The sequence below is a fragment of the Macaca mulatta genome, chromosome 15 (genome assembly GCF_049350105.2).
Source record: "Macaca mulatta isolate MMU2019108-1 chromosome 15, T2T-MMU8v2.0, whole genome shotgun sequence".
Taxonomy (NCBI): domain Eukaryota; kingdom Metazoa; phylum Chordata; class Mammalia; order Primates; family Cercopithecidae; genus Macaca; species Macaca mulatta.
This window is the reverse complement of record NC_133420.1, coordinates 8,801,694-8,828,179: the sequence shown is the minus strand read 5'-3', so window position 1 is coordinate 8,828,179 and position 26,486 is coordinate 8,801,694. Positions and strand designations below refer to the sequence as shown.

Genomic DNA, 26,486 nt, shown 5'->3' with positions numbered 1-26,486 from the left:
CTGGAGAGTGATACCAGCGCCTCAGATCTGACAAGCACATGCTCTCTGCAGCCCTGAGTGGCAGCCACACGGCAGGGACCCTGGAGCAGGAGCCTGGAGCTGCCACCTGGTCCAAGGCTTTGAAGGGCTCTGACCCAGGCGTGGGCTCAGCAACCTCAGAGGAAGCCCAACTCCAGGGGTCCATGAGCTTCCCAGTCAGAGGCCCCGGTTCTAGTCACAGGCCCTGTACTTACCCCTCAACCCTACCAAGCCCCAGTCCCTCATCTGTGATGCCGTGGGCCATTGTGAGGAACCAGCAAGAAAGCATACACAAAGCCCGTGGTGTTAACCATGACCACAGTGATGGCCAGTTCTGGGCTGCACGACACTGTCTCTCCCAGTCATGCAAGAATATTAGTTTTGGTTTGTTTCATTTCGGCTTGAGACAAGGTCACACTGTCACCTAGGCTGGCATGCAGAGGCACAATCACAGCTTGCTGCAGCCTTGACCTCCTTGGGCTCAAGTAATCCTCCAGCCTTGGGCTCCCAAGTAGCTGCGACTACAGGTGTGCACCACCATGCCCAGCTAATTGAAAAAAAAAAGTTTTTGTTTTTTTAGAGACAGGATCTTGCTATGTTGTTCAGGCTGGTCTCAAACTCCAGGACTCCAGTGGTCTTACCACCTCGGCCTCCCGAAGTACTGGGGTTGCAGGCATGAGCCACCATGCCCAGCCTCCACCAGTACATGAGGCTATTTGAGTTTACATTCACTAGTATTAAAAATGCAGTCCCGGCCGGGCACGGTGACTCACACCTGTAATCCCAGCACTTTGGGAGGCCGAGGCGGGTGGATCACGAGGTCAGGAGATCAAGACCACAGTGAAACCCCGTCTCTACTAAAAATACAAAAAATTAGCCAGGTGCGGTGGCGGGCGCCTGTAGTCCCAGCTACTCGGGAGGCTGAGGCAGGAGAATGACACGAACCCAGGAGGCGGAGCTTGCAGTGAGCCAAGATTGCGCCACTGGACTCCAGTCCGGGTGACAGAGCGAGACTCCGTTTCAAAAAAAAAAAATGCAGTCCCACTAGCCACATTTCAAAGGCTCAGTAGCCACACAGGGCTTAGTGGCTGCGTGTTGGACTGCTCAGTTATGGAACATTTCCAGAAAGTTCCATGGGGCAGCCGCTCACACAGCCTGCTCCGGGGTCCAGCAGGTGTGCTGAGCACGTCCTGAATAACAAGTCTGAAAGTGCAGCCTTCATCAGCAGCACCAGTATTATTATTCATCTAAGAAACTTTGGGTTATTTTTGAAAGATAGAGGACATTTTGGAGAAGAAAGTTAAGAAATTACCAGGAGGCAGCGAGCTCCTCTTCCCGCCCTGGCTGCCTCCCCCGCCGCCGGCTGGAGTAGCTGATAATGAGGCTGGGCGCACTGGCCGCCCCCGGCCGCACCTTGATCTGTCCATCTGCCACCTCCTCCCTCCACGGCCCACCTGCCTCCCCGACACTAAAAATATCCCCACTTCCTGTCCAAGGTTGGCGTGGCAATGAAGCCGGAGGATTCCGAGGACCAGGCCTTGACACCCCTCCCTCCACCCCAGAGATGCAGAGGTTGGGGTCACTCAGGTGAGAAATTGAAAGCACAGAGCATTGCAGCTGCCTGTGGGCCAGGCTGGGGCCTGCATGATTCCACCGCATCCCAGTCTCTTTCCCTGTCGCTGTGGCCGGCACCCTCCACTCCTCATCATGCACGCGTCCCCTCCCCCTGACCCTCTCAGCACACCCCATCCACCGTCGGGTGCTACGAGCTTCGCCCAGTCCATGGGAACAACCACAATGCCAAACCCTCGCCCGTGAGCCGTACGAACTCAGCTCATCACTCCCTCCTGGACATCCCTGCCTCCTCGCCTGGCCTGGGGCTCCTCACAGGCCTGCTGGTCCCCTGCCCACTGGCCCAACAGCAGAGACCCCCCACCAAAGCCCAAGCCCAACCATGTTCCTCCTCTGCTCAGCACCCCTCCCTCAGAGGAGCAGCCACTGGGCCTCCAGGATCTCACCCTGCTGCCCTCTGAGCACGGCTCTTGGCCTGCTCCATCCCAGCCTCCATGTGTGCCTCAGACAAACGTACTTGCCTGCCACGGGGACTTTGCACCTGCTGTTGCCACTGCCAGGAGCAGTGCCCCGAGAACACCAAGGCTGGGTCACTCCTTTCCTGCAGGGTTCTGCCCAGCGTCTCCTTAACGCATGTTGCTTTCTATGAGCAGCCTCAAGTCAAACCCTTGGCAGAAGCCAGTTAATGTTAAAGCACTCGACCCTCTCCAATTCTATCCCTTCATTCAGCAAGCACGTGTCTGCCGCGTGCCTCTGAGCACCGCAGTGCGAACACTTGGACAGACAGCAACAACTCAGTCCCTCGCAGCCCGAGAGGGGAGCGACGGCCCAGGACTCAGGGAGAGGTGCCAGGGAAAACGGACCCTGTGGCAGGGTCTGGGCACTCCAGCCAGAGGTCTCGGCAGAATCCCAGGCTGACAGGATATCACCCGGACACAGCGCCGCTACGTCAAAGTGCTCACCTCGGCGACCTGCAGGCTGGAGACGCATCTCCCCCCACCCCTCCCCACCCCTCCCTCTCTCCTTTCCCGTCCTCTCCCCGAAGCTGCCCCCATCATTTTCCAGAGATAGATCACCCCTTTGACACCCTCCATGTACCCAGAAGCAGTGCCCTCATCTCGTGCCTCTTCCTCCTGCCCAGTCCAGCAGAGCCACCCTGTCCAGCCCCAAGGCAGATGTGGTGGCAGGAGGCACACTGAGATGAGTGTCCTGGCCCCTTATCCCGGGGGGGTCACCAATGGAAGGCCTAGACTAGGCTGTTTCCTCACAGAGGGTTTGTAACTCTTGAAAAAGGTTGGCAATGAGCGTGTGCAGGCTTCTGAGCACAAAGGGGGACGCTTCCCCATCAGCCCTGGCACTGACCAGCTGTGTGACCTTGGGCAAATGTCTCTACCTCTCTGTTTCTCAGTTTCTGGATCAGTAAAAATAAGAACAATTATGACCACCTCAAAGGGCTACTATGGGGATGGGAGATGTCGGCTCAGGCTTGGCAAGTCACAGGTTGCTCCACGAGTGGCTGCTAACATGACTGCCTTTTCCCTCTGTCCCCCACCCCCAGTCCCTTCTCCCAGCCTCTGAAGCACAGTCAGAGGGGTTTGTCCAAGGTGCACACCTGCTCAGCCGTCCTTTTGCCTAGGACTCTTCTGTGGCTGTGTGCATGAGCCAGCAGCCGAGGGTCTTCCCGGGTCTTGGTTTCTCATGGGTGGGGAACACAGCCTGGCAGGTGTTTATAGAAGGAATGCATGCATGGATAAGCCATGCAGAGACCTTGTCATGGCATGTGTTTCTGGAGGAGCCAGAGACCCCTCGGTGTAGGATATTACTCTGCCCATGTGATCCAGGTGGCATACAGAAATTACCAGGTAGCAGGGCGAACCCCGGCCTGGTTCTGCCCACTCTGGGATGGTGGACGATAATTCCTAGACTGCACGGGTGATGCAGAGACTGTCCTCCCCTCTGGGATCCTGGGGTCCTCAGTGACTGAACAACTACAAAGTTGTCTCATGTTGTCTCAGTCTGACTCATGTTACGGGCTTATCTGCATTCCAGTACTTTCAAGATATCTATTCAGAATGGCATCTCTGGTTTACCAGAGCGCTTCACTATTCAGAATGGCCCATTCTGGAGAAGCGGTTCTGCCCAAGGGCCTGTTGGAGGACCTGGGTCCAGGGAGCAGGTGTGCCCAGGGGCGGGCTCCCGGTCCTGTCTCACCTGGCTGGGCCCTGGATGCTGACCATGCCCAGGTCCTCGGAGCTGTCGATGAGCTGGCACTGGAACTTCTGGTCCTGCAGCACGGTGGTGATGTGGGACCAGTTGTGCTGGGCCACGGCCCCGCCCACGGCCAGGTAGTAACCGTCCCCTGGAAGAGAGGCACCTGGACTTAGAGCAGGATTTCAGGGCCTGGGAGGTGGGGACAGAGAGGGTGGCCCAAGGGTCTCCCGGCTGAGAAAACAGATGCACTCTCAGGGGCCTATGCCTTCACAGTGCCCAGGGACCGTATCTGTCCCTCCCTTGGTCCCCCAGGGCCACGCCCTGCACAGAGTATCCTCTGAGCCATGAGGGTTAGGAGAAGGACCTGCTTCTCAACCCCTACCACCCAGCCCTCTGCAGACACCTCAAAGGGATGCCCCCACCCTGGGAGGACGGTGTCTTGGGAACACACAGGCCTAGGCCAGCCTGGCCCAGATGCAGTTCTGTGGCTCTCCGGCCTTACTTCTCACCTCTCTGAGCCCCCATTTTCTCATCTGTAAAAGGGGTAGACCCACAACATCTGGCCCCACAGAGCTATTGGGAGCACCCCTTGGATGAGAGACCTCTCAGGGCCCCGGGCAGGCCCCAGCCAGGCTGCTCCCTCCTTTCCTCCTCTTGATACCATGAGCACAACAGAGAATGAAGGCAAAGGCAAGCCAGTCCTCAAGGGGTTCCCTGACCTCTGGGCTGGGGCTGTTTCTGGACAGCATCCTCAGCCCTATGCCAGACAGACACCCCACCTCACCTCCCTCAACATACACACACACACACACACACACACACACACACACACACAGCCACTCTCAGGTCCCTGGCTCCTGGGTGGCCCCACCAGTCTGCAGCTATCCCAAGCCTCTCCCAGGAGGGCATGGGAGCTACTGAGGCCAATTGGCGCCCAGGGAGATGGCAGTTGATGGGCCTGGCCTCCTATGGCCCTGACCATCCCTGATCAACTTCCCTGAAAACAAAACGCCAGTCCTGAGGCCAGTGGTCAGTCAGCCCAGGTCCAGGCCTGGCCTGCAAAGCTGACACGGCAGAGAACAGCGAGAAAGCAGGGTGGCCGGGGGACTTGCGCCATTGGCCCTGGGTGTTGGGGGAGCTGTGGGCTGTGCACCTGATTTTGTGCTTTTCAGTATTGTTGGAATGATTCCCAGGAGCATGTATGCTTTTGTAATCTTACAAAAAGATCAATAAAGATCATTTAAAATTACTTTTAAGATTGACAGCTGCTTTGTACGCCACCTTGATCACATGTAAATCATCACATTCTCTCGGCTTCATGGTGATCTGATGTAGCATGGGTAGGTAGCACGTGTATTCAATACGTGCATATTTAATGCCCATGCATATTCATAACTCAAACAGTGCAGTTTTGAAGCCTGAAAGTAAAGCAAAGCCCACACAGTGGTTTTCTCCTGTTGAGTGGTGTCCCCAGGCCCCGCAGAGCCCTGGGGGATGTGACTCACTGTGCTAACTCCACACCCACCAAGTGCAAACCTTCCCGACAACCAGCACCAGTGATCCCCAGCCCTCAGCTCTAGGAATCCACCAGAAACCTCTGGAAAGCTAATTGTGCACCACCGGGAGATGGCTCAGCGTTCAAAGCACTTTCCTGACAGCTTCCCCTGATGAGGGGGGACGAGCAAGGTCCTCATTCCCCAGTCAGGGAAACTGAGGCTCAGGGAGGCTGGTCCCCAGCCCCCCCAGCACCCCCCAGGCTCTGACACAATTCTCCATCGCAGTTCCGGGAGGCGCGTCTTCCTCACTCCATTTCACAGATGGGGGAAACTGAGGCTGAGGGAGGCAGTTCACTGAGCCAGGCAGTGGCAGGGCCTGGCCAGGATTTTGGTGACCTGTGACCTCATTTTGGCCCCTCTACTGTCTCCTCAGCTAGACTCGCTAAGTCTGTGGTTATGGGCTGTGCCTGGGCCGCCCCTCTCCTGGGGGCTGATGCCCAGCTCCTTACGGGCATCACTCCTCTCAGCTCAGAGATGCCATTTTGGCTGAATGACCCAGAGAGGACCAGCGATGGGCAGGTCACACTGGTTCTCACCAACACACCCTTGTAGCCAGCAGCTCCTACCCACCCTTCCAAGCTCAGGCTGGCCATCTCCTCCAGGAAGCCTTGCTCATCCCAGCTCAGCGGCTTCACACGACCTTCCCTAACACCTCACTCTTTCCCATCCCCTTGCATATCCCCCTCCAGGTGTTACGGAGCCCTTCCTGTCCCCATCCGCACACACAGCCCACTATGGAGTCCCTGAAGCCGCACCAGCCTCCTTCAACTCCTCCCAGCTCTGGCTGCCCTGGTGCTGCTGCACAGTACAGGCTCCGCAAGGACTGTTGAGGGAATGAGGGAAGGACTGAGCTCACGGATCCATGAAGCACAGGTGCTCTGGGTCAGCACATGGCTCTCTCAGCCTCCATGTCACCGACGGCAAGACGGAAGGGGTGGGCGAGCTCTGCGCACCCCACAGGACCCCTCGCTCACACTCGCAGCCTCATCTCTGCCACTAGCCTCGGGACTGCAGGGCTCACCTCACTACTCCCTGCTTTTGGCAGAACCCCAGAGGCCCAGGAGTCCCCGCCAGTCCCCAGCCTCAAAGACCCCCTGGGCAGTGAGGAACGCAGTCTTCCCACCCTGGCCCCCAGTATCCCACCCGCTCTGGTCTATCATTTCTCCTCTTGACCCATCTTACATCCTACACCTTCCACTTATTCTTTTTTTTTTAAATCCTGTTTCCTCCCACCAGAGATAGAAACTCCACATGGGCCATAACCTTCTGTGCTTGGTTCATTGCTGGGTTCTCCCTGCCTCAAACCGAGTCTGACCCACAGTCGGTGCTCAGGGAATGCTGCTGAAGGAGCGGGTTATGAGCTGATCATGAATGAACCCCTTTCTCCCCTTGCCTCTCTCCCCCAGTGCCCAAGCTGGGGCTCGACACTGACCGAGTCCCAGTGAGGAAACAACTACATTTGCCAGCAGCACGGAGTCAGGTCAAGAACCAGGAGATGCCAGCTCTTCTGAACAGGCTGAGCCCTCCCCACTGACTGCGCCCCTGCCCCGGGGACAGCACAGAGAGCTGCACAGTCAGCACCTTCCCCTGTGCAAATCCCGTCCCAGAGGCAACAATGCCCCTTCTTGGAGAAAGAGAATGTTTCCCTCTCTGCTTCTTCATCCCTGGTGGGGATGGGTTACAGGACGAGAGATCAGATGGCTCCTGTGTGAACCCAGGGCAGGATCAGGGAGCCGAAGGGACAGGAGGCAGGTCCTGGCTCTGGGTAACCATGAGGGTACTGAGCTACCCGTCACGGAGGGCATGCAAGCAGACATAGAGGGACTGCAGAGGGCAATCAGGCATTGGCGTGGGCCCCGAACCGGACATCTTCTAAGGGCCTATCCAAGCCTCAGACTAGGGGGTCACACAGGCCTGAGAAGTCAACCCAGCAAGGATGTCAGTGGCAGAAAGGAGCCGACTGCTTGGAGTGGGAGGCACGGCCCAGCATTGGCACGCTCTGTTCCGGGCAACCAGGCTGAGCACGCCCACGCTGCAGCCACTCCGAAACGCAGCAGTGTGGACAGGTTCAGAGATGCAATCATTGAGTACTGGGAGCTCCAGCAGTGCCGCCTGAACAAAGCCCGCATTTAGCCTGAAACGAGACCTCTAATCTCCCAGCCCTGACCACAGTGGGCACAACAGCTAACGACAGAGCTGCCGTCAGCAGCTCATCCCATCCATCCCGCCCTGTCCACAGCCACCAGTCCACAGAGCAGGCCGCAGTCACAGCGCCACACACACAGAGGCGTCCCATACCTTCAAAGGCGGGGGCCAGTGGGGAGGCCTGGTGGCTGGGTGCCAGGCGGCTGACAGTCAGGTCACTCTCGGTGCCCCCACGGTGGTTGAGCATGCAAGTGTACACGGTGGAGCCTGCGAGAGGGAGAAGGAAGCCGGGTCTGTGCTGAGGCCCCAGCCAGGTCTGTGCTGCCTCAGTTTCCCCAGGGCCGCTCACAGCGGCAGCTCCTTGTCGCAGAGGCTAGATAACTCCCAGACAGGATGCCCTACTGGGAGGTGACCTGGAGAGCCCCTCAGCCCAGGGATGCCATTTTCAGCTGAATGACCCAGAGACGACTGGCCTTGGGCAGGTCGTCCCATCACCGCCACCCTTGTGGGAAGGAAACTTCTTTCTTCTTGAAATGCCTTGGCACTGGCCCCTCCCACCCATCCACCACCATGCTGAGAAGTTTCTAGGGACAGGATTCATGTCCCCCATTCATTCTGGGGCTCCTAGCACCGTGCCTGGAACCGGAGAAGACTCCATAAATGTCTGTGGCATAAATTACTTTGTGGATGGAGGATGGATGGACAGATGGGAAGGTGGGCAGATGGATGGGAGGAAGGGAGTGGGTGAGTAGAAGGGGGAACAGATGTATGGCGAAACAGGGATGTGTGGGCTGGCGGATGGGTGGATGGAAGACTGAGTGGGTGGCTGGATTAATGGGAGGTGAGCAGCAGGTGCTCAGGAGTCTGGGGAGTGAGTTTGTTGGTTGGCTGGCGAGATGATGTTAGGGGTTGAATTGTGTCCCCCCTAAAAGATACGTGAAAGTCCTCACCCCAGGACTGGGAATGTGATCTTACTTGGAAATGGGGTCTTTGGATATGTGATCAGGTTAAAGTGAGGTAATTAGTGTGGGCCCTCATGTAATCTGACTGCTGTCCTTATAAAAGGAGAACACGGCCGGGAGCGGTGACTCACGCCTGTAATCCCAGCACTTTGGGAGGCCGAAGCAGGAGGATCACCTGAGGTCAGGAGTTTCAGACCAGCCTGGCCAACGTGGCGAAACCCTGTCTCTACTAAAAATACAAAAAATTAGCTGGGCGTGGTGGTGGGCGCCTGTAATCCCAGCTACTCAGGAGGCTGAGGCATGAGAATCACTTGGACCCAGGAGGTGGAGGTTGCAGTGAGCCGAGATCATGCCATTGCACTCCAGCCTGAGCAACAGAGCGAGACTCCATCTCGGAAAAAAAACACACACACACACACACACACAAAAGAGAACACCTGGAGAAGGCCTTGTGACACAGGCAGAGACTGCAGTGACGCAGCTGCACGCCAAGGAAGGCCAAGATTCCCTGCCACCACCAGCAGCTGGAAGAGCAAGGAAGGGTCCTCTGCAGAGTGTCAGGTACAGACACCCTCATTTTGACCTCCAGTTTCCACAACCGTGACAATAAATTGCAGTTGTTTTAAGCCACCAGGTTTGTGATCCTCTGTTCTGGCAGCCCAGGACACTCATGAAGACGGGGATGCGTGAGCTTTTGGGTGGGTGGGTGACGAAAAGGCAGATGAAGATCCCAAGTATGTCCCAAATATGGCTTGGGACATACTTATATTAAAAATGAGTCATTATGTATCCAAAATTCCAATGTAGCTGAGCATCCTATGTTTCTATTTAATTCTGGCAATCCCACCTGTGAGAGCATGGCGGGGACTGGGCCCCCCAGTCCCAGGAGAGAGGTGGCTGAGGGCCAACTGCCACGCATCCTGTCTGGAACAGAGTAGAGAGGAAGCCAGAGGTGGGGAGGAGAAGGAGGGTGGGAGGGAGAGGTGGACGAAAGTAATGAGGGCCTGGGGTCTGGGATGGGGCAAACGGGGCTGGACAAGGGGGCCCAAGGCCAGGTGAGAGCAAGGAGCAGTGTGCTCAGGGTGCCCGAGGGGACGTGGTGGCTTGCCAGTTCATCTCAGTGCCTGAAGCTATGCCCATGGAGTGACAGGAACATGTGTTCCAACCCCAGACTCCATACCTGGAGGTCGGCTGACATCTGCGGAGAACAGCCAGTCGGCAGCCTTCCTTGCATCCAGTCCCACCAGGTAGAACTTCCCAAAGTAGGACATGTCAAATACAGCGGCGGCCCCTCTGCAGGCCAGACACTCCTTCTTGATCTGAAAAGTTCCAGGGAGGTGGGAATGCCGCGGGGGCCTTTGGGGTGTGCTTCTTCCTCAAGAACGTGGAGAACGGGGGCTCTTTCCAACACACCTGTACTGAGCCTCCCCTCCCTCTCTTCCAGCCCAACCAAGCCCTTCTCAGCTCAGGTGCACACTGTGACACACGCTTCTCAAGCACAGGACATGCTCCCCAGGATAGATTATATGCTAAGCCACAAAACAAGGCTCAATAAATTCAAAAAGGTTGAAATCATATAAAGGATGTCCTCTGACCAAGATGTAATTAAATTAGAAATCAGTAGCTGAAGAAAAATTGGAAAATTCACAAATAAGTGGAAATTATACAACACACTGCTAAAGAACCAATGGATCAAAGATTCACAAAGGGAATTAGAAGTTACTGAATTAAATGAAAATGAAAGCACAACACAAAACCACTTATGAGATGCAGCTAAAGCAATGCTCAGGGAGAAATTTCTGCTTGTGTGTGATTGTATTACAAAAGACGACCTCAAATCAATAGCCTGATCTTCCACTTTGAGGCACCAGAAAAAGAGTATAATTAAACCCAAAGCAAGCAGAAGGAATGAAATGTTAGAACAGAAATAAATAAGAATAGAAAAATAGAAAAAAACAGCAAAACAAAAAGCTGATGTTTGAAAAGGTCAACAAAATTGACAAACTTCTAGCTAGAGTGACAGAGAAAATGAGAGGACTCAAAGTGCTAAAATCAGGAATGAAAGAGAGGATATCATGCCTACCCTAGAGAAATAAAAGGGATTCTGAGGGAACTCTATGAACAACCGAATGCCAACAGACTAGACACGAAATGGACAAATTCCTAGAAACACACAAATTACTGAAACAGAATGAAGACATGACAAATCTTAATAGAACCAAAACAAAAAAGAGATGGAATTTGTCATTGAAAAATTGTCCATAATCCCAGGTCCAGATGGCTTCCCTGATGAATTTTACCAAACAGTCAAAGAAGAACTAATACCCATTTTTCCCAAACTCTTCCAAAGAATATGAATAGGAAATACTTGCCAATTCACTCTAGGAGGCCAGCATTACCCTGATGCCAAAAGCAGAAAAAGATATTATAAGAAAGCTACAGACCAATATTTCTTACAAATATAGACACACGCAAAAAAAATCCTCAATAAAATACTAGCAAATCAAATCCAACAACATAGGAAGAGATTACACACCACAATCAATGGGATTGGTCCCAGGAACGTGAGGTTGGTTTAACATTCAAAAATCAATTGATGTAATGCAACATATTAAGAGAACAAAGGACAAAACCATCTGATCCTCCAATAGATACAGAAAAGTATTTGACAAAATTTACCTGTTCATGATAAAAACGCACAACAAACTAGGAATATAAGGGAGCTTCCCTCACCTGATGAAAGACACCTACAAAAATCACATAGCAAACATGATACTTCATGATGAAAGATCAGGAACAAGATGGGGGTCCATTCTTACCACTCTATTCAACATTGTACTGGAAGCTCTAGCCAGGGCAATTAGGCAGGAAAAGAAAAATAAGAGGCATCCAGATCAGAAAAGAAGAAATAAAAACATCCCTATCTGCCAATTACAGTATCTTGTATGTAGGAAATCCTAAGGAATCCACAAAAAAAAAAAAAAAAAAAAAAAAAAAAACTGCTAGAACTAATAAAATAGTTTAACAAGGTTGCAGGATAGAAGGTCAATATATAAAAACATACAAAAAACTATTGTATTTCTATATTAGCAATGAACAATCTCAAAAGGAAGTTTTAAAAAATTCTATTTATAGTATCATCAAGATAATAAAATGCTTAGGAATAAATTTAATTTAAAAGTCCAAAACTTATATCCTAAAACCTAAATTTTTTTAAATAAATGAAAGAAGACCTAAATAAGTGGAAAGACATCCCATGTTCATGAAACAAAAGACTTACTATTGTTGAAATGACAATAAACCCCAAACAGATCTACAGACCTAACACAGTTCCTATCAAAATTCTCAGCTGGTTTATTTGCAGAAATTGACTAGCCAATCCTAAAATTCACATGGAGATTCAAAGGGGCCAAGAATACTCAAAACAATATTGAAAAGGAAAAATAAAGTTGCAGAATTCACACTTCTTGATTCCAAACTTGCTATTAAAATACAAAGCTACGTAATCAAGACAGTGAGGTACTAAATAAGAATAGACCTACAGATCAGTGGAATAGGACTGAGAGTCCAGCAATAAGCCCTCATCTTTACAGTCAATTGATTTTCAACTAGGGGTGCCAACTAGGGGTGCCAAGACAATTCCAAAGGGAGAGCAATCTTTTCAACAGCTAGTGCTGGGCCAACTGGGTAGCCACATGCAAAAGAATGTGGCTGGACCCGACCTCACACCATGCACAAAAATTAATTTTCATGGACCCTAGACCTAAGTGTAAAAGCAAAGACTGTAAAAGTCTTAGAAGAAAACATAAATGTTTTTTACCTTCAGTTAGGTTCTTAGACATGTTACCAGAACCACAAGCGACAAAAGAAAAATATAGAGATGAACTGGACAGCACCAACATTTTAAAAGCTGGAAACAATGCCAGCAAGGAAGAGATAGGACAACCACAGGATGCGGAGAGTGTGTGCACATTACAGATCTGATAAGGGACTTGTATCTAAACTACATAAAAACATTTGCAACCCAACAATAAAAAGACAGTCGGGTGCGGTGGCTCACACCTGTAATCCCAGCACTTTGGGAGGCCGAGGCAGGCAGATCACCTGAGGTCAGGAGTTCAAGACCAGCCTGGCCAACATGGAGAAACCCCATCTCTATTAAAAATACAAAATTAGCTGGGCATGGTGGTACACGCCTGTGATCCCAGCTACTCAGGAGGCTGAGGCAGCAGCATTGCTTGAACCTGGGAGGCGGAGGTTGCAGTGAGCCGAGATCACGTCATTGCACTCCAGCCTGGGCAACAAGAGTGAAACTCCGTCTCAAATAAGAGGAGGAGGAGGAGGAGGAGGAGGAAGAGGAGGAGGAGGAGGAGAAGAAGAAGGAGAAGGAGAAGAAGGAGAAAGAAGGAGGTGGGGGGAGGAGGAGGAGGAGGAGCAAGACAAATAACCCAATTTTAAAAGGGACAAAGGATCTGAACAGACATTTCTCCATAGAATATATGCAAGTGGACAACAGGCCCATGAAAATGTGCTCAACATCATTAGTTGTTCCAGAAATGCAAATCGAAACCATAATGAAATGCCATTTCACACCCACCAGGATGGCTAGAATCAAAAAGTCAGATAATAATGAGTGTTGGCGAGGATGTGGAGACACTGGAATCCTCTTGCACTGTGGTGGGGAATGTAATGTGGTACAGCTACTTTGGAGAACAGTTGGCGTTCCCTCAAAATGTTAAACAGGGATACCACTTGACCCAGGCCTAGTTACACACCCATGAGAAATGATAACATACATGCATACAACACCTGGTACATGGATGTTCACAGTAGCACTGCTCATAGGAATTCAAAAGTGAAAACAACTCCGATGTCCACCAATGGATCAATGGATAAGTAAAATATGATGGGTCCATACAATGGAATATTATTGGAATAAAAAGGAATGAAGTGGCCGGGCCTGGTGGCTCATGCCTGTAATCCCAGCACTTTGGGAGGCCAAGGCAGGTGGATCACCTGAGCTCAGGAGTTCGAGACCAGCCTCGCCAAAACAGCAAAACCTCATCTCTCCTAAAAATACAAAAATTAGTTGGGCGTGGTGGCAGGTGACTGTAATCCCAGCTACTTGGGAGGCTGAGGCAGGAGAATTGCTTGAACCTGGGAGGTGGAGGTTGCAGTGAGCCGAGAGCACACCACCGCACTCCAGCCTGGGCAACAGAGCAAGACTCCATCTCAAAAAAAAAAAAGAGGAATGAAATGCTGACACACACAACATGGATGTACCTTGAGACTATCACACTAAGCGGAAGAAGTTGATCACAAAAGGACACATAGTTTATGATTCTACTTGTGTGAAATATACAAACTAGATATATCTACAGAGACAGAAAGTAGAGTAGGGTTGCCCTGGGTTAGGGATAGGGTGGGGTATGGGGTATCTTTTTTTGCTGGGAGATTAAAAAGTTCTAAAACTAGATCGTGGTGATGGTTGCACAACCCTGTGAACTCACTAAAAAACATTGAGTTGTACCCTTTAAATGAATAAATTATATAGTATGTGAATTAGATCTCGATAAAGCTGTTTTTTAAAAAATACACACACACACACACACACCATCACTCCCTATTTCCTTCCCCAGATTTACAAATGCCTGGGTGAGATTTTCAGAGTCTTCTATTCTTCACTGTATTTTCTACTTGGTCTTCCCCTTCAGGGCTCAACATGCTCGCCACTGCTGAGCAGATGTGCCCACCTCATTGTTATTATGGGGAAAAAATAACCATGACAGCAACAACCACAGCTTCCTGAACAGTTGCCGTGTGTCGGGCAGCTGTTTCATCTCCTCCCAAACTCCCTATGAGTTTCCACGAGGGAACTCATATTACCCCTCATGCACTCAGGGAGGCCAGGGATGGTGGCACAGCCGGGCAGTGGCAGAGCTACGGTCCAACCAGGCTGTGCAGGGGTGCACTGACCCTGAGAGCTGGTCACACAGAACCCTGCCCAGCTCTGCATTCAGTGACGCCTCATTGGCGGACTGGATTGAAATCAGCCATGGAGAAAGTATTTACATCAGGGAAATTGGCCAGTGCTGCAGAGCCAGCTTCCTCCCCTCTGCCCCAGAGAGCTGGTTGTTAAGCTGTTACCAGCACACCACAGGGACCGTCTGCCTCCTGAGCTCTCCATGGCTTCTCCAGCCCCGGCAGGCATCACTGTCCTTCAGGACAGGGTTCCCCTTTGTTGGTTTCTGCTGTGCCTTTGCTGATGCCACCGGGGCTGCAGACCAAAACCCTCAGCAGTCTCCCGCACTGGGCTCCTCTAGCGGGCCGGGGAAGCTGCCAGCGCCAAGAACAAGCACGCATTTTGTGCTTTAGGACGGCTTCAGGCATGTTTGCGGAGGCTGGATGAAGCCACAAAGCCAAGTTGGCATCTCCCCCGAGCTCCCACATCCTCGAGGGCCAGAGTCCCACAGGTTTTAGAAGCTGTGGGTGCGGAGGTGCCAGACGGAGCCCTGAGCACTCGCCGGGAGGCAGCGACGAGGGACTCGGGCACTGAGCCGGCCCTGCTGCTCGGGCGTTTCATGACACACACGCCTCCTCCTTCCTGTAGGAGCCCCCTCTTCCGACGCCTTGAACAGATGTTCTGCCACTAGAGCAAGCTTTGGGGGAGATGGTGGAAATGAACGGTTTCTTCCCTTCGGGACTGGCTACAGAACCCAGTGCGGGACCCAGTGGGACCCTTGTTCAAAGACCATGAAGAATGTCAAGGCACTGACAGCAAAGCATGAACCCAAGCTGGGCCCTTCAAGGCAACCCCAGGGTCAGACCCTATCGAAGCCAGGCTTGTGACTGTCCCAGAGACCCCAGGAAGGAACCCCCTCATGGATGCCTCCTAAGCTGTCCCTGGGCTCTGAGACTCTGGGCTCAGGCCTGGGCTCTGCTCCTATGTCAGATTTGCGATGAGATGTCACGCGTCTCCCTGGGGTGGCACAGGGACAAGAGCTGTGCTCCACCTGTGAGCACTTGACCACACGGCTGGGCAGGCCAGGGCAGACGCTGGCCTCACTCCTTCTGGGACAGCTGCCAGGGAGAACGCCCTTGTGTGGTGCAGGCTGCTGCAGGGGAGAAGACCCCCAGACTCCTCACCTCCACCCCCTGCACGTGGGAGCCAGGTCCCCAGGCAGGGGCGACAGGCTGCCAGCTGCCCCGTGTGACCAGCCTCGCCTGCCCACTTTGGAGCAAGAGGAACAGCAAGCAGACTCCAGGCCACAGCCCTCCCGGCTCTGGTTCCCTCTGCTTGTCTCTTGCAGGGGCCCATACGGGGCCTGATGCCCAGGAGCCTCCGGTCACCTTGTCCTGGCTCTGCTCTGTGCTGGCTTCCAGTAAGGAGAAACCCCTTCCCCCACCACTTCTCATGCCAGCCTCAGAGCAGCTCTGGAGAGCGGGAGGGGGAGGCTCAGAGCGGTGCAGCCCCGCCGGGCCCCAGCCCATAGTCTCAGCCCCCACCTCACCCCATCCCCAGCAGCACCACTTCCGCTCAGGCCTGGCTGCTGGCAAAATCTCGGTACAGAGGGAGGAGCGGGGAGAAGAAAACGCATGATTCCTCCTCAAAATGGAGTCAGCCGAAAACAGCATGAATGCCAAGCCTGAAGAGACTCCTGGGGGAGGGGAGCCCCCGCAGGGCCAGACTAGGGCCTGCGCAATGGGAGGCTCATCTGAGGGACAGGGAGAGAGACGGACCCCCGCGGTGGATCCCCAGCTACGCACCGTGTCGTGGTGGGGCGGGAAGTTAAAGGTGTACTCGTCCGCCAGCAGCCTGCGGTAGGCGTAGCCCTCATGCGGGCGGCTTCCGTAAGCCCCGTAGTAGTCGTACTCGAGGACCTGGGAAGAAAACACTTGGTCCTCGGCCTCCCTCTCTGGTCCTTCCTGGCTTCCCTTCCCAGAGCGGGGTCCCTCTGGGGCTGTGATGGAGACAGGCCTGGCCCTGCCCTCGGAGAGCCCTGCAGTAAGTGCCAGTGTGTTGTGGACACGGGCAGGGGGCTCCCATGAGGTCCAAGCAAAACAGTAGCACAAAGGAGGCAGCAGTGTTCCCTGGTGGGTCTGAGAGCCCAGCCAGGGCCCAGGAGGCTGGAGGAGAAGCTGGATGCACCCAAAGTGGGGAATGACAGGGAGAAGCGGTTACTCAGGACCTCAGCCAGGGCTGCTCCCTGGAGCCACCGCAATCCCAGGCCCAGCTCCTGCCCTGGGCCAGGCCCTGTGGGAAGTGCCTTATGCTCCCACCAGGGGTGCCCCTTTCTACAGATGAGGAAACTGAGGCGCAGAGAAGTTACATCTCGCCCAAGGGCACAGACAAGACCCAGACGGGGCAGTGGCATGAAGCCAGGCAGGTGCGTGGGCTCCAGAGTCCAGCTTCTCTGCCATGGCCTTGGCCTCCCTGGGATCTGCCTCTCTCTCAGACACCCCACAGCCCCATGCCCCTCCCTGGCCTCTGCTCCTGCAGAAAACCCCCCACGTGCCCTCCTAACTACTGGCACGGCACAGCTGTGAATGCAGGTGCGGGCAATTCTTGCCTCCCAGGGCCGTCAGCCCTGCCGGCCCGCCCAAGCCTCACCTGCTCTTCATACACAGGTGGGAGCCAGTGTGAGGTTGTAAAGGAGTAAGGGTTTGCTGGCATCTCCGCGTGGAGTCCCCTCCCTCCCCAGCAGGGACATCCCACCCACTGCAGCCCTGCCAAGGTGTCCTGGGCACCCAGGCTGGCTCCCGGGTGGGGGTGCAAAATCTGCCCATCTTGGGACCTGGGGTGTGTTCCTGACTCTCTCCTCTTCTTGCCCAAGGAGAGGGCAGAGGGGCTTCCAGGGCCAGATCTGACTGGAACACAATGGGCTGCGCTTTAAGAAAGGGTCTGCCCAGACCCCTCCTCCCCACAGGGTTCATGAGGACTGCATGTCCCCAGGGGCCAGCAGGAGAAGAGACGATGACCGGCGAGACTCTGACCCCAGAGCCGAGGCCCCATTAGCCAGCTCTGGTTCCCGTCTCCCCTCCAGATGCCCTGGAGCTCTGGAACCTGTCCTGGGCTGTGGGTTGCCATGGGGATGGAAGGTGGGTGCACCAGAGGGGACTGGTGAGATGCAACCCTGGGAAGGGGATTTTGATTTCTGTAAATCTGGACCAAATGCTACCCCTCAGCTGGCCTTAAGGCCTCGCATCGCCTGCTCCCGAGTGCCTGGGTCCCAGGACTGCCTTTGTTCCTCTCTCTCTCTCAGGACCCAGGTCCGTGGGAGGCCCCAGAGGATGCCCAGAGTCCAGGCCACTGTGAAACCTCCACTGGGAAATGGAGCACTCTGGGTGCATGAATCCTCCCACTGCCTGCCCTCGTACAGACATAAACCAACCGTCGGAGCGGCCAAAAATAGATGCACAGAATTAGAAGACGCTCCATTCCTCCTGCAACCTGAGTCTTATTGCTGTCTCCCCACCGCGCGACACCCCTTCTGCTCTGCCCACAGCCCTTACCACTTAGGCCACGGAAGGCCTGGCGGTGGCGGACGAGGAGTGGGGTCTGCGTGAATGGCACAAAGAATGCACCGAGCCTTGGGGGCAGGTCGGTGGGGCTCGGCTTCCCGTGTGCAGAATAACTGATCACGACAGTGGAGCCACCTGGGGAGGCGGGGTACGCAGAGGGGCAAGGGGGTTGACAGGGCAGGGCCTCCTGGCAGCACAGCCCAGCAGGCGCTACTCACCGGAGCTGGGCCTTGGGGATGAAACCATCCCGGTCGCTCCCAGCCATGCCGCTCCTGGAACACGCAGCCTTGTCCAAGGAGTTCCTGAGCGGGAATGGGGAACAGGCACCTGTCACAAAGGGCCGGATACCCCTGCACAGGGCAGAGTGCCACATCCACGACTTTACACCCAAGGTGCGGAGAGCAAGGAGGCCCTGACTCTTAGAACCAGGTCCCCAGCCCAGTGTTTGCAGCTACCCTCACTACTTCACCCTGAGAACCCCTATGCATAGAATGACCACCTGCCTCGTCTGCCCTTGCCCTGAGAACGCTATCTACAGAATTACCACCTGCCCCAATCTGCCCTTGCCCCCAAAACCCCATCTATAGAATTATCTGCCCTGATCGGCCCTTGCCCCAGGAATCTCATCTATAGACTTACCACCTGCCCCATCTGCCCTCATCCTGAGAACCTCCATCTGTAGAATTATCACCTTCCCCTATCTGCCCTCGTCCTGAGAACCCCCATCTATAGAATAGCACCTGCCCCATCTGCCCTGGCCCCGATAACCCTCATCTGTAGAATTACCACCTGCCCTGATCTGCCCTTGCCCTGAGAACCCTCCTCTTAGCAGAATTACCATCTGCTAAGGACGGAATCCCATCCCCACATAAATTCGTATGTCAAAGCCCTAACACCGACGTGACTGTATTTGGAGATGGGATCTTTAGGTTAAGTGAAATCATCGACGTGACTGTATTTGGAGATGGGATCTTTAGGTTAAGTGAAATCATCAGGGTGGGTCCTAAGCCCATACAGCTGGAGCCCTTATAGGAGGAGGAAGTGACGCCAGGGCCCTCTCCCCGCTGCATGAGGACAGTGAGAAGGTGGCCGACTACGAGCCAGGAGAGCCCTCTCCAGGAAGCCATCGGCCGACACCTTGATCTTGGACCTCCGAGTCTCCAGAAATGTGAAAAAAAAAAGGCCTGTTGAAGCCTCCCCACCTGTGGCCTTTTGCTGTAGCTGCCCGCGCGGAAAGATGCACCATACGACCCAGCAATTCCACTCCCAAGTACGCACAAGAGAACTGAGAGGAGGGTTGCAAACAAATTCTGTTCACGCATGTTCACTGAGCTCTATCAACCACCAAACAGGGGAGAGAACCCACGTGGCCCTCAGCTGATGAGCGAGAAAGCAGGTCTGCCTACACCGTGGAATATTATTCAGCCATAAAAAGCAACAACATTTGGACACGTTTTATGACATGGATGAACCTTGAAAACATGCTCAAGAAATGAAGCCGGACACAAAAGGTCATGTATTGGATGAGTCCCTGCATACAAAGTGACCTGAACAGGCAAATCCATAGAGACCGAAAGCAGCTTAGTGGTTGCCAGGGCTGGCGAGAGGGAGATGAGGAAGAGCTGTTTACGGGGGATGGTGTTTCCCTGTGGGGTGATGAGCATGTTCTGGAACTGGATAGTGGGAATGGTTGCACAGCACTGCAAATGCACTTAATACCACCGAATTATACACTTCAGAGCAGTTAAAATGGCTCATTTCAAGATCTGCCTACTTAATCACAACAACGAATGCAATGAACACACTAGAGAAACAGAGTGGGAGATTTCTTTAAAAATAAATTTGGTTTGGGAAAAAAAAGAATACGCACTCTCGGGTTTGGAAGGGCCCCTACCCAGGGGCCACCCCCTCTGACTGGAATGAGGACCCAAGCCCAGGGCTGAGAGGGCCTCGGGGGCCGCATCTGGTTCCAGATGGGCAGCTGAGGGCCTGTCCCAATGGCACCTGCCCTCCCCTCCATCCCCGAGGTCCTGAGGAGGAGGAGGCACGCCCAAGGCCACAGCATTCATCAGTGACATGGACATGTCCTCCCCGCCCACCTGGGATTCCGAGGGGGCAGCAATTGAGGGCACAAGATCCACCCACCCCTCAGTGAACAATGGGGACATCCCATGGGCCACCTTTCCAAGGATGGAAAGTGTTCATCTCAAGAGCCCATTAAGAGAGGGCAGGCTCCCCTCTTTATAAAAGAAAGAAAGAAAACAAGCGGCTGTCAAGTGTCGCAAGAAGGCTGCTAACTAAGAAGGGAAGTCGAGGCGTGGGTGAACGAAGATTTCCCTGGGGGGCAGGGGCGTGCTTCAGCCCTTGCCAAGTTTCTTTGGTAGAGCTGCTCAGTTCTGAGGAATTCGTCTGAGCTGACTGCAAGGGGAGCAAACCCTGCATTCACCCAGGGCGGCTTCTGAACTGTCAGGACGGGCAAGGGGGTGATTACTGATCATAGGCCCGGGGGCATGCTAGGGAGACCCCAGGGCCGTGTGTGGCCTCAGATCGTAGCTGGTCCACCAAGCCAGACCAAAGGGCCAGGGCAGCCTGGGAGCCAGCCCTCTGACCACTCTGGGCTCTCCCCAGGAGGTGCAGCTAATACTGGGATCTCTCATGGGGCCAGACACTGGAGTCTCAGGTGAGGGAGGTCCCTTCTCCAGTTTAAACTGCCACCTGCTTCCTGAGCCTGCCCTCTTGCCTCCCTGCCTATCCATCTGTTCAGTAATCATCCCCCAATCACCCCAGTGCTCAGGACATAGCCCCTGTACCCCAGCAAGCAAAGCATCCAGCACAAGATGGCCGGGGAGGGGGAAGGAATGGAGACAGGGCCTGGGAACGCAGGGAAGGAGCTCCTGGGTCTTTGGGGACCAGGGGAGGGCACAGGGGCAGACCTGAGAAAGGGGCACCTGACAGTGGGTTTCACTGAATGGGTGAGTTGGAGCTCACCAGGGTAGCAGCAGACTCTACAAGCAGAAGCCCCTCTCCCACGTATGCCGTGTTCTGGCTGCTCCCCCCACATATGACTGCATACACCCACAAGACTCCGCCCCCCAGGACCCCTGCCCTGTTGGCGTTGCTGCCAGCAGTTGGCGGGGGGCGGTTCCTGGGTGCGTGTTCCTGCTTCTCCACTAGAACGGAAGCCCCCTGGATGGGAGGGAGCCATTTCCACTTTATTCCCTAACGTCCCCGGCCCTGAGCACTGCGCCCAGCACATGGGGGTGCCGGGTTACTACCTGGGGAATGACAGACACCTTGTCACCACGCCTGACCTGCGGTTGGGGTATGCCTTGCATTTTCTGCCATCCTGCTGCCCTGAGGACGTCCCAGACCCTAGCTGCCGGCCCCCAGCAGGAGCTGTAGAGCGTCACCTCGTGCAGCGGGTTTCTCCTCATGTTGCGCCCGGCCAGCGGCTCATCGTGGGGGAAGACAACGGAGTAGTTCTTGGCGTAGGACTCATGGCTTCGCTCTCGGATCCAGCGGGGGTGGTCCGTGAGCGAGTGATGGAAGCGTCTGCCGCAGACAGGGGCACGGGTCACTGCTTTGGGGACGGCCCGTCAGGGAAGGGCTGGCCTAGGACCCAGGGCAAGCCTGGACCCTGGACCCCTCCACCAGAGTCCCCTTTGTGGCTCAGCATTGAGCGGGCCCCCGACTCTCCATTCGCCCCGCACCTGGGTGAGCCTGGCTTTCTCCCCCAGAGTCACCCCACCCCGGTGGCCCTCAGTGAGTGGGCACTGCGGACAGAGGATCCAGCTGAGGCTCTCATCCCCCACGGGGGCATGGGGCTCTGGCCTCGCTCTCCACGCATTGCTGTCTGCTGCCTAGGTTCCAGTGCTGGGGAGCCGTGGCGCCCCACCCCATGACTGCGGAGGGAGCAGCCCCTGGGAGGGGTGGGCTTAGATCCCCAGAATGCTCTGGGGAGGGTCCATATAAAGGGTCTTTAAAGTTTAGCCTGGTAATGCATCAGAACATCAGTGTCCCCCTCCTCGGCAAGGGACCCCCCCCTTTCCACCCGCCAGCAGGGGAGTGGGGGCAAGGGTGGCCGCCTGTCCCATCAGGCCCACCCAAGTCTGTGATTCCAAAGCTGGGCCTTGTCTGTGGGTCGGACCAGGGACCCAAGAGGTGCAGAGTCTCTGGGGCGAATCCCAGCTGTGTCTGGGGAGCAGCTGCAGAATCCAGCCCCTGGGACCAGAGACGATGCGGCTGCCATAGTTTTGGGTTTGTTCCTTCGAGGCTGGGGACCGTGTGCAGCCACTGCAGCCCCTGGTGGTGTCCAGCGCCAGCCCGGCAGGCCCCACGCTATTTCTCATGGAGCTATGGAGCTCTGTGGCCGCACCTGTGGCCTAGGCCTCTGCTGCCCCTGAGTGGGCAGAGCAGCCAGTGTCCCACGGCTTGTTCCCTGGTCTCCTCAGACCAGCCACCGCTCCTGTGGAGCTGCTGGCTGGAGTGAGACCTGGGCCCAGCTACATCACGGCCCTGCAGCCGCCTCCCGTGCACAAACCTCCCTCTCAGGCCCCAGCTTTCCCAGGGCCCCGCCTCCCCCTCATGCTCCACCTGCTGGAACCTCACTCATCACTCAAGACCTGCCTCAGGCGCCACATCAGAGGCGTTTCTGTCCTCAGTGGCACCTGTCAGAGCTGATTCTTAGTCTGCACGTAATTCTGGCAAGCAGGATTTTCTGATCTGGATGGGTGGAGAGTAGAGGTGCAGACGTGAGGATTATTATTAATGATATTATCATTAACAGCTGCTGTTGCTCATGACCCCCAGCACCAGCGCAGGCCCAGAGCTGAGTGCTGCCGTGGGAGAAAATCCCTCTCTGTCCGCAGAACTGCCTTCTGCACGGGACCCAAGGTTAACTCTTTCACGTGAGAGGGAAACTGAGGCTCGGAAGGGTCTCACAGGTGTTCACGGTCACACGGCAAGGCCTCGGCAAAGCCAGCCCACACCTGTGCTGGGCTACGCTGACCAGGAGCTGAAGGAGGGAGTAATGGAGCCGGTGAGGGTCTGGGAGGATTCCTGGGGGCAGCAGTGAGGTGCACATCAGGCGGCAGGAGCAGCGAGTGACGTACAGGGGCCCAGCTGCCAGTTCTGCCTGTGAGTAAGTGGGCAGAGGGACCAGGTGGGCCCGGGCCACCCTCTTCACTTAAATAAAGAGCTACTGTTCCCTGGCTCACCCGGTCCCCAAGGAATTTCCCTGAAAACATAGCCCAGCCTACATTCTGGCTCTGCCTCTGTTGGGTACTGGGCCAAGCGTCCACACGCATGAGCCTCAAGTGCACTCCAAGAGGGTGGTACATTGTTCCCATTTTCCAGATGGCAAAACTGAGGCTCAGAGAAGAGGAGGGACTGACCAAGGGCCATGCAGCTGACAGATGTGGGGCTGGGGTGACTGCCTCTTATCTGATCTCAAAGGGAATTCAAGCGCAGGGCAGCTGCCACGGCCTGGAAGCTGCGTGGTGCCCAGCCAGCCCTGGGACCCTCATGCGTAGCCTGGAGCCCAGACAGGCCCTGGACCCAGGGAGGGCTCTGGCTGCCTGGTCTCCCGGGACACCCCCTCGCTGTGCGTGTCTCCCGTGTGTAAGATGAAGGACGACCCAGGCGTGTTCTGGCTCTGGCCTGAGGGGAGCAATCAGGAGTCTCTGGGCAGGGGAAAGCTCCGTTCTGGTGCCGGCGTGCTCTGTTCACTTTCTTTTCTGGGTCTTTCAGCGACTCTCTCAGGCACCTCCTTCCTCTCCTTGCTGTGTCTGTCTCCTGCAGGGTCTGTGTCTTATGTCTGTCCCCGGGCACAGGCCCGAGGTAGCAGAGCATCACATGAGTGCTACAGCCCCTGGGGGCCGGCGGCTGGTCCTGCTGGTGGCAGCCGTCCACCCTGGCACACTGAAGGGGTTTGGAAGCCCCACATCAGTGACGGCTGAGCTGAGGACAGCATTAGCCTATGTGTCCTGGGTGCCACCAGCCAGGCTGCTTAGCAGGGGTCTGGGACCAACAGGGTGGGTGCTCCTCCCGCTGCTGTACTCCAGCTCTCAGGGGCTTCCCCATCTGTCCCCTTGGCTCCCAGCCCCAGAGAGGCCCATGGCACACTCCCGCCAAAGTCCCAGGGACGGAAGGAAGATAGCTGATACAGGGAGGCCCAGGCCTGTTCCCAACTTGCCAGGGGCCGCCTCAGGGCCTCTGCCAGCCCATGAGCAAACATCCTGCCTGCTGAGTGTAGGACTAGGCCCCGGGTCAGGAGCTGGGCAGATCCATTTTGCAGCCAAGGACACAGAGGCACAGAGAGGCCACACCGTGCCACTGGGTAGAACCCTGGCTGGTCGGGTTCCAGAGCTGGAGTCCCCAAGGGAGGCCAGGGCAAGAGGACTGTCCCGCCTGGGGAGGGAGCTGGGTCCCTACCTGGCTCTGGTTCAAAAGTCGGGTGACTTCAGGCAAGTCACTTCCATTTTGCTGTTTGTAGCAGGGGGGACCTGAACTGGCCCTTCCTTGAAGTCCTTTACAGCTTTATCATTTCCAGAACATTCCTCTCTTGGGAGAGTACAGGGGCACAGGTCCAGATGGGCTCTGAGTCAGCCAGAGGAGGCTTCACTGTGTCAGGCGCCATGGAGGGGTGGCAACTGGGGGACCTCAGTGTAACTGTCTGTCTCCGTGGGGTCAGACACTCCCCCTGACAGTGGGTGTAATGTCCTCATCAGGCCAGAAAGGACTAGGTCAGCAGAGGTGAGGGGCACACTGAGCTGAGCCAGGCCTTCTTCCTCCAGAGCCCACCCCACCTACTGCCTCCCCAGGGAGGCCGTCCACCGGCAGCAGCCGGGAGCAGAGCGGGCTGGAGAGACCTGGAGGCCGGCCTCCCTCCATGCGGCCCTGCTTCACCACCCCTCAATGCATGGGGTGCGGCCCGGGCCACAGGCCCTGCTGTGTGGGTCGGAGAGGCCACCGCCACGGGGATTAGACACAGGAAGAACCTCTCTCCTTGCTGGGGAGCGCCTGCACCACTGTCCTGTGCTCTGCAAGAGATGGCCGTGACTGGCAGAAGGCCACCAGGATAGGCTGCCATCACCGGCTCTGGCTGTCAGCACCCCGGTCCATGCCTCAGCTGGGGATGACTTAGAGTTCCCATGTGCGGACCCCATGCCGGGCGCCTCACCAGCACAAATGTCCTCCCTGCTCCCAAAACCTCTGCAGCCCCTCCCCACCACCCTGCGTTATAGACGAGGAAGTGGCTTGCACTGGGTCTCATTCCTGGCCGCTTTGTCAGTGTACGATTGAACGGGACAGCCAGGGCTGCCTGGGTGCAAGCCGCGGTACACACAGTCGGCACAATTTTCCCAGCTCAGCCCTGCTCCCTCCTGCCCCCAGGCCTCGGTCTCCCCATCTGTGAGGGGATGATGCCATCCCATTGATGACTCCAGAGCTGTCCAGGGGCTCAGGCAGGACCCTGGGACAAGAGATCTTGGAAGCTGTAAAGGGGCGTGGACCTGCCCCCCGGCCACCCCCTCAGCACTGCCCACCTTCTGCTGGTGGCCTTCCTCCCTCACTGCTGCCTCTTCCAGGAAGCCACCTGGATTTCAGGGAAGGCCCCTTTCTAAGTAGCCCTCACTGTTTACCCCACCCCACCTCTCCTGAGTGGCGGGCCCTGCCCTTAGGTCCCAGTGGACACTTACCTGATGTCATAGCCATGCATGTCCTTCTCCGGGCGCCCATGGATGATCCAGTGGGCCAGCTCCTGTCCACAGCCACCACCCAGCATCATTCCTGGCAGGAGAGAAGTGCAGGGCTGCGGTCTGCCCCCCAGGGTCCCCCACCCATGTCCAATCCCATGCCCCCATCTCCACGGACAGCACAGACACTCTAAGCCCCGCTCTCCCCAAACCTGGGGTGCTGCACGCCTCTCGACTGGACTGCTGCCGGACTGGACCCTGGCAAAGGTGCACTCTCTGGGGAGCAGGAGCGGCTGGACTCCCCAGCCTCTCTTGTCCCCACCACTGTCGGCGGCCACAGGGCTCCTGTGCCCACCTCCCCCAGAGCTCTGGGAATGGCAGGACCACCCTCTTGGGGGCCAGGAGGACTGCTGCCCAGACTCACCGGCGCTGTTGAAGCCGCAGCCCAGGAAGAACCCTCGCAGCTCAGGTGCCTCCCCCATCAGGGGCTTGTGGTCGGGCGTGAAGGATTCTGAAAGGGAGAGAGAGGCCCAGAGTCCCTTGCAGTGCACGCACTCTTGGGGTGGGGTCTTCCCAGAGAGGAGTGATCAGGCAGGGGTCTGAAGGTGCCCCTCCACCCAAACCCTCTCCCTCCTCTAGGCCCTGTTCAGTGGCACTTCCTCATGGGGGCCTCCCCGCTGGATCCTGCCCTTGTTCTCTGAGCCCCTCCATGTGTGCTGCCGGAAGCAGCTGACGGCCACCTGGCTGGGTTCTGCCTGGTGGGGTCCCGGTCTGTCTTGTGACCTTTGTCCTGCCGACAAGGAGCC

At 55.8% G+C, this 26,486-nt stretch overlaps 1 protein-coding gene across 17 annotated transcripts in view; it reads right to left on the bottom strand.

Annotated features, from left to right (window-relative positions):
• Positions 1-26,486, bottom strand: part of SARDH (sarcosine dehydrogenase) — a 77,292-nt gene that overhangs the window by 24,089 nt on the left and 26,717 nt on the right. For all 17 annotated transcript variants that reach the window (XR_013405323.1, XR_013405321.1, XR_013405322.1 and 14 more), the window contains 8 exons: positions 26,105-26,191; positions 25,684-25,774; positions 21,397-21,538; positions 18,205-18,288; positions 16,232-16,345; positions 9,645-9,783; positions 7,656-7,769; positions 3,802-3,949 (listed from right to left, as the gene is read on the bottom strand). Coding sequence is in view for 14 of the 17 variants with exons in the window: in XM_077967227.1 (XP_077823353.1) it covers positions 3,802-3,949; positions 7,656-7,769; positions 9,645-9,783; positions 16,232-16,345; positions 18,205-18,288; positions 21,397-21,538; positions 25,684-25,774; positions 26,105-26,191 (919 nt within the window). In the remaining 3 variants the exon portion in view is untranslated. The remainder of the gene's footprint in view (positions 1-3,801; positions 3,950-7,655; positions 7,770-9,644; positions 9,784-16,231; positions 16,346-18,204; positions 18,289-21,396; positions 21,539-25,683; positions 25,775-26,104; positions 26,192-26,486) is intronic.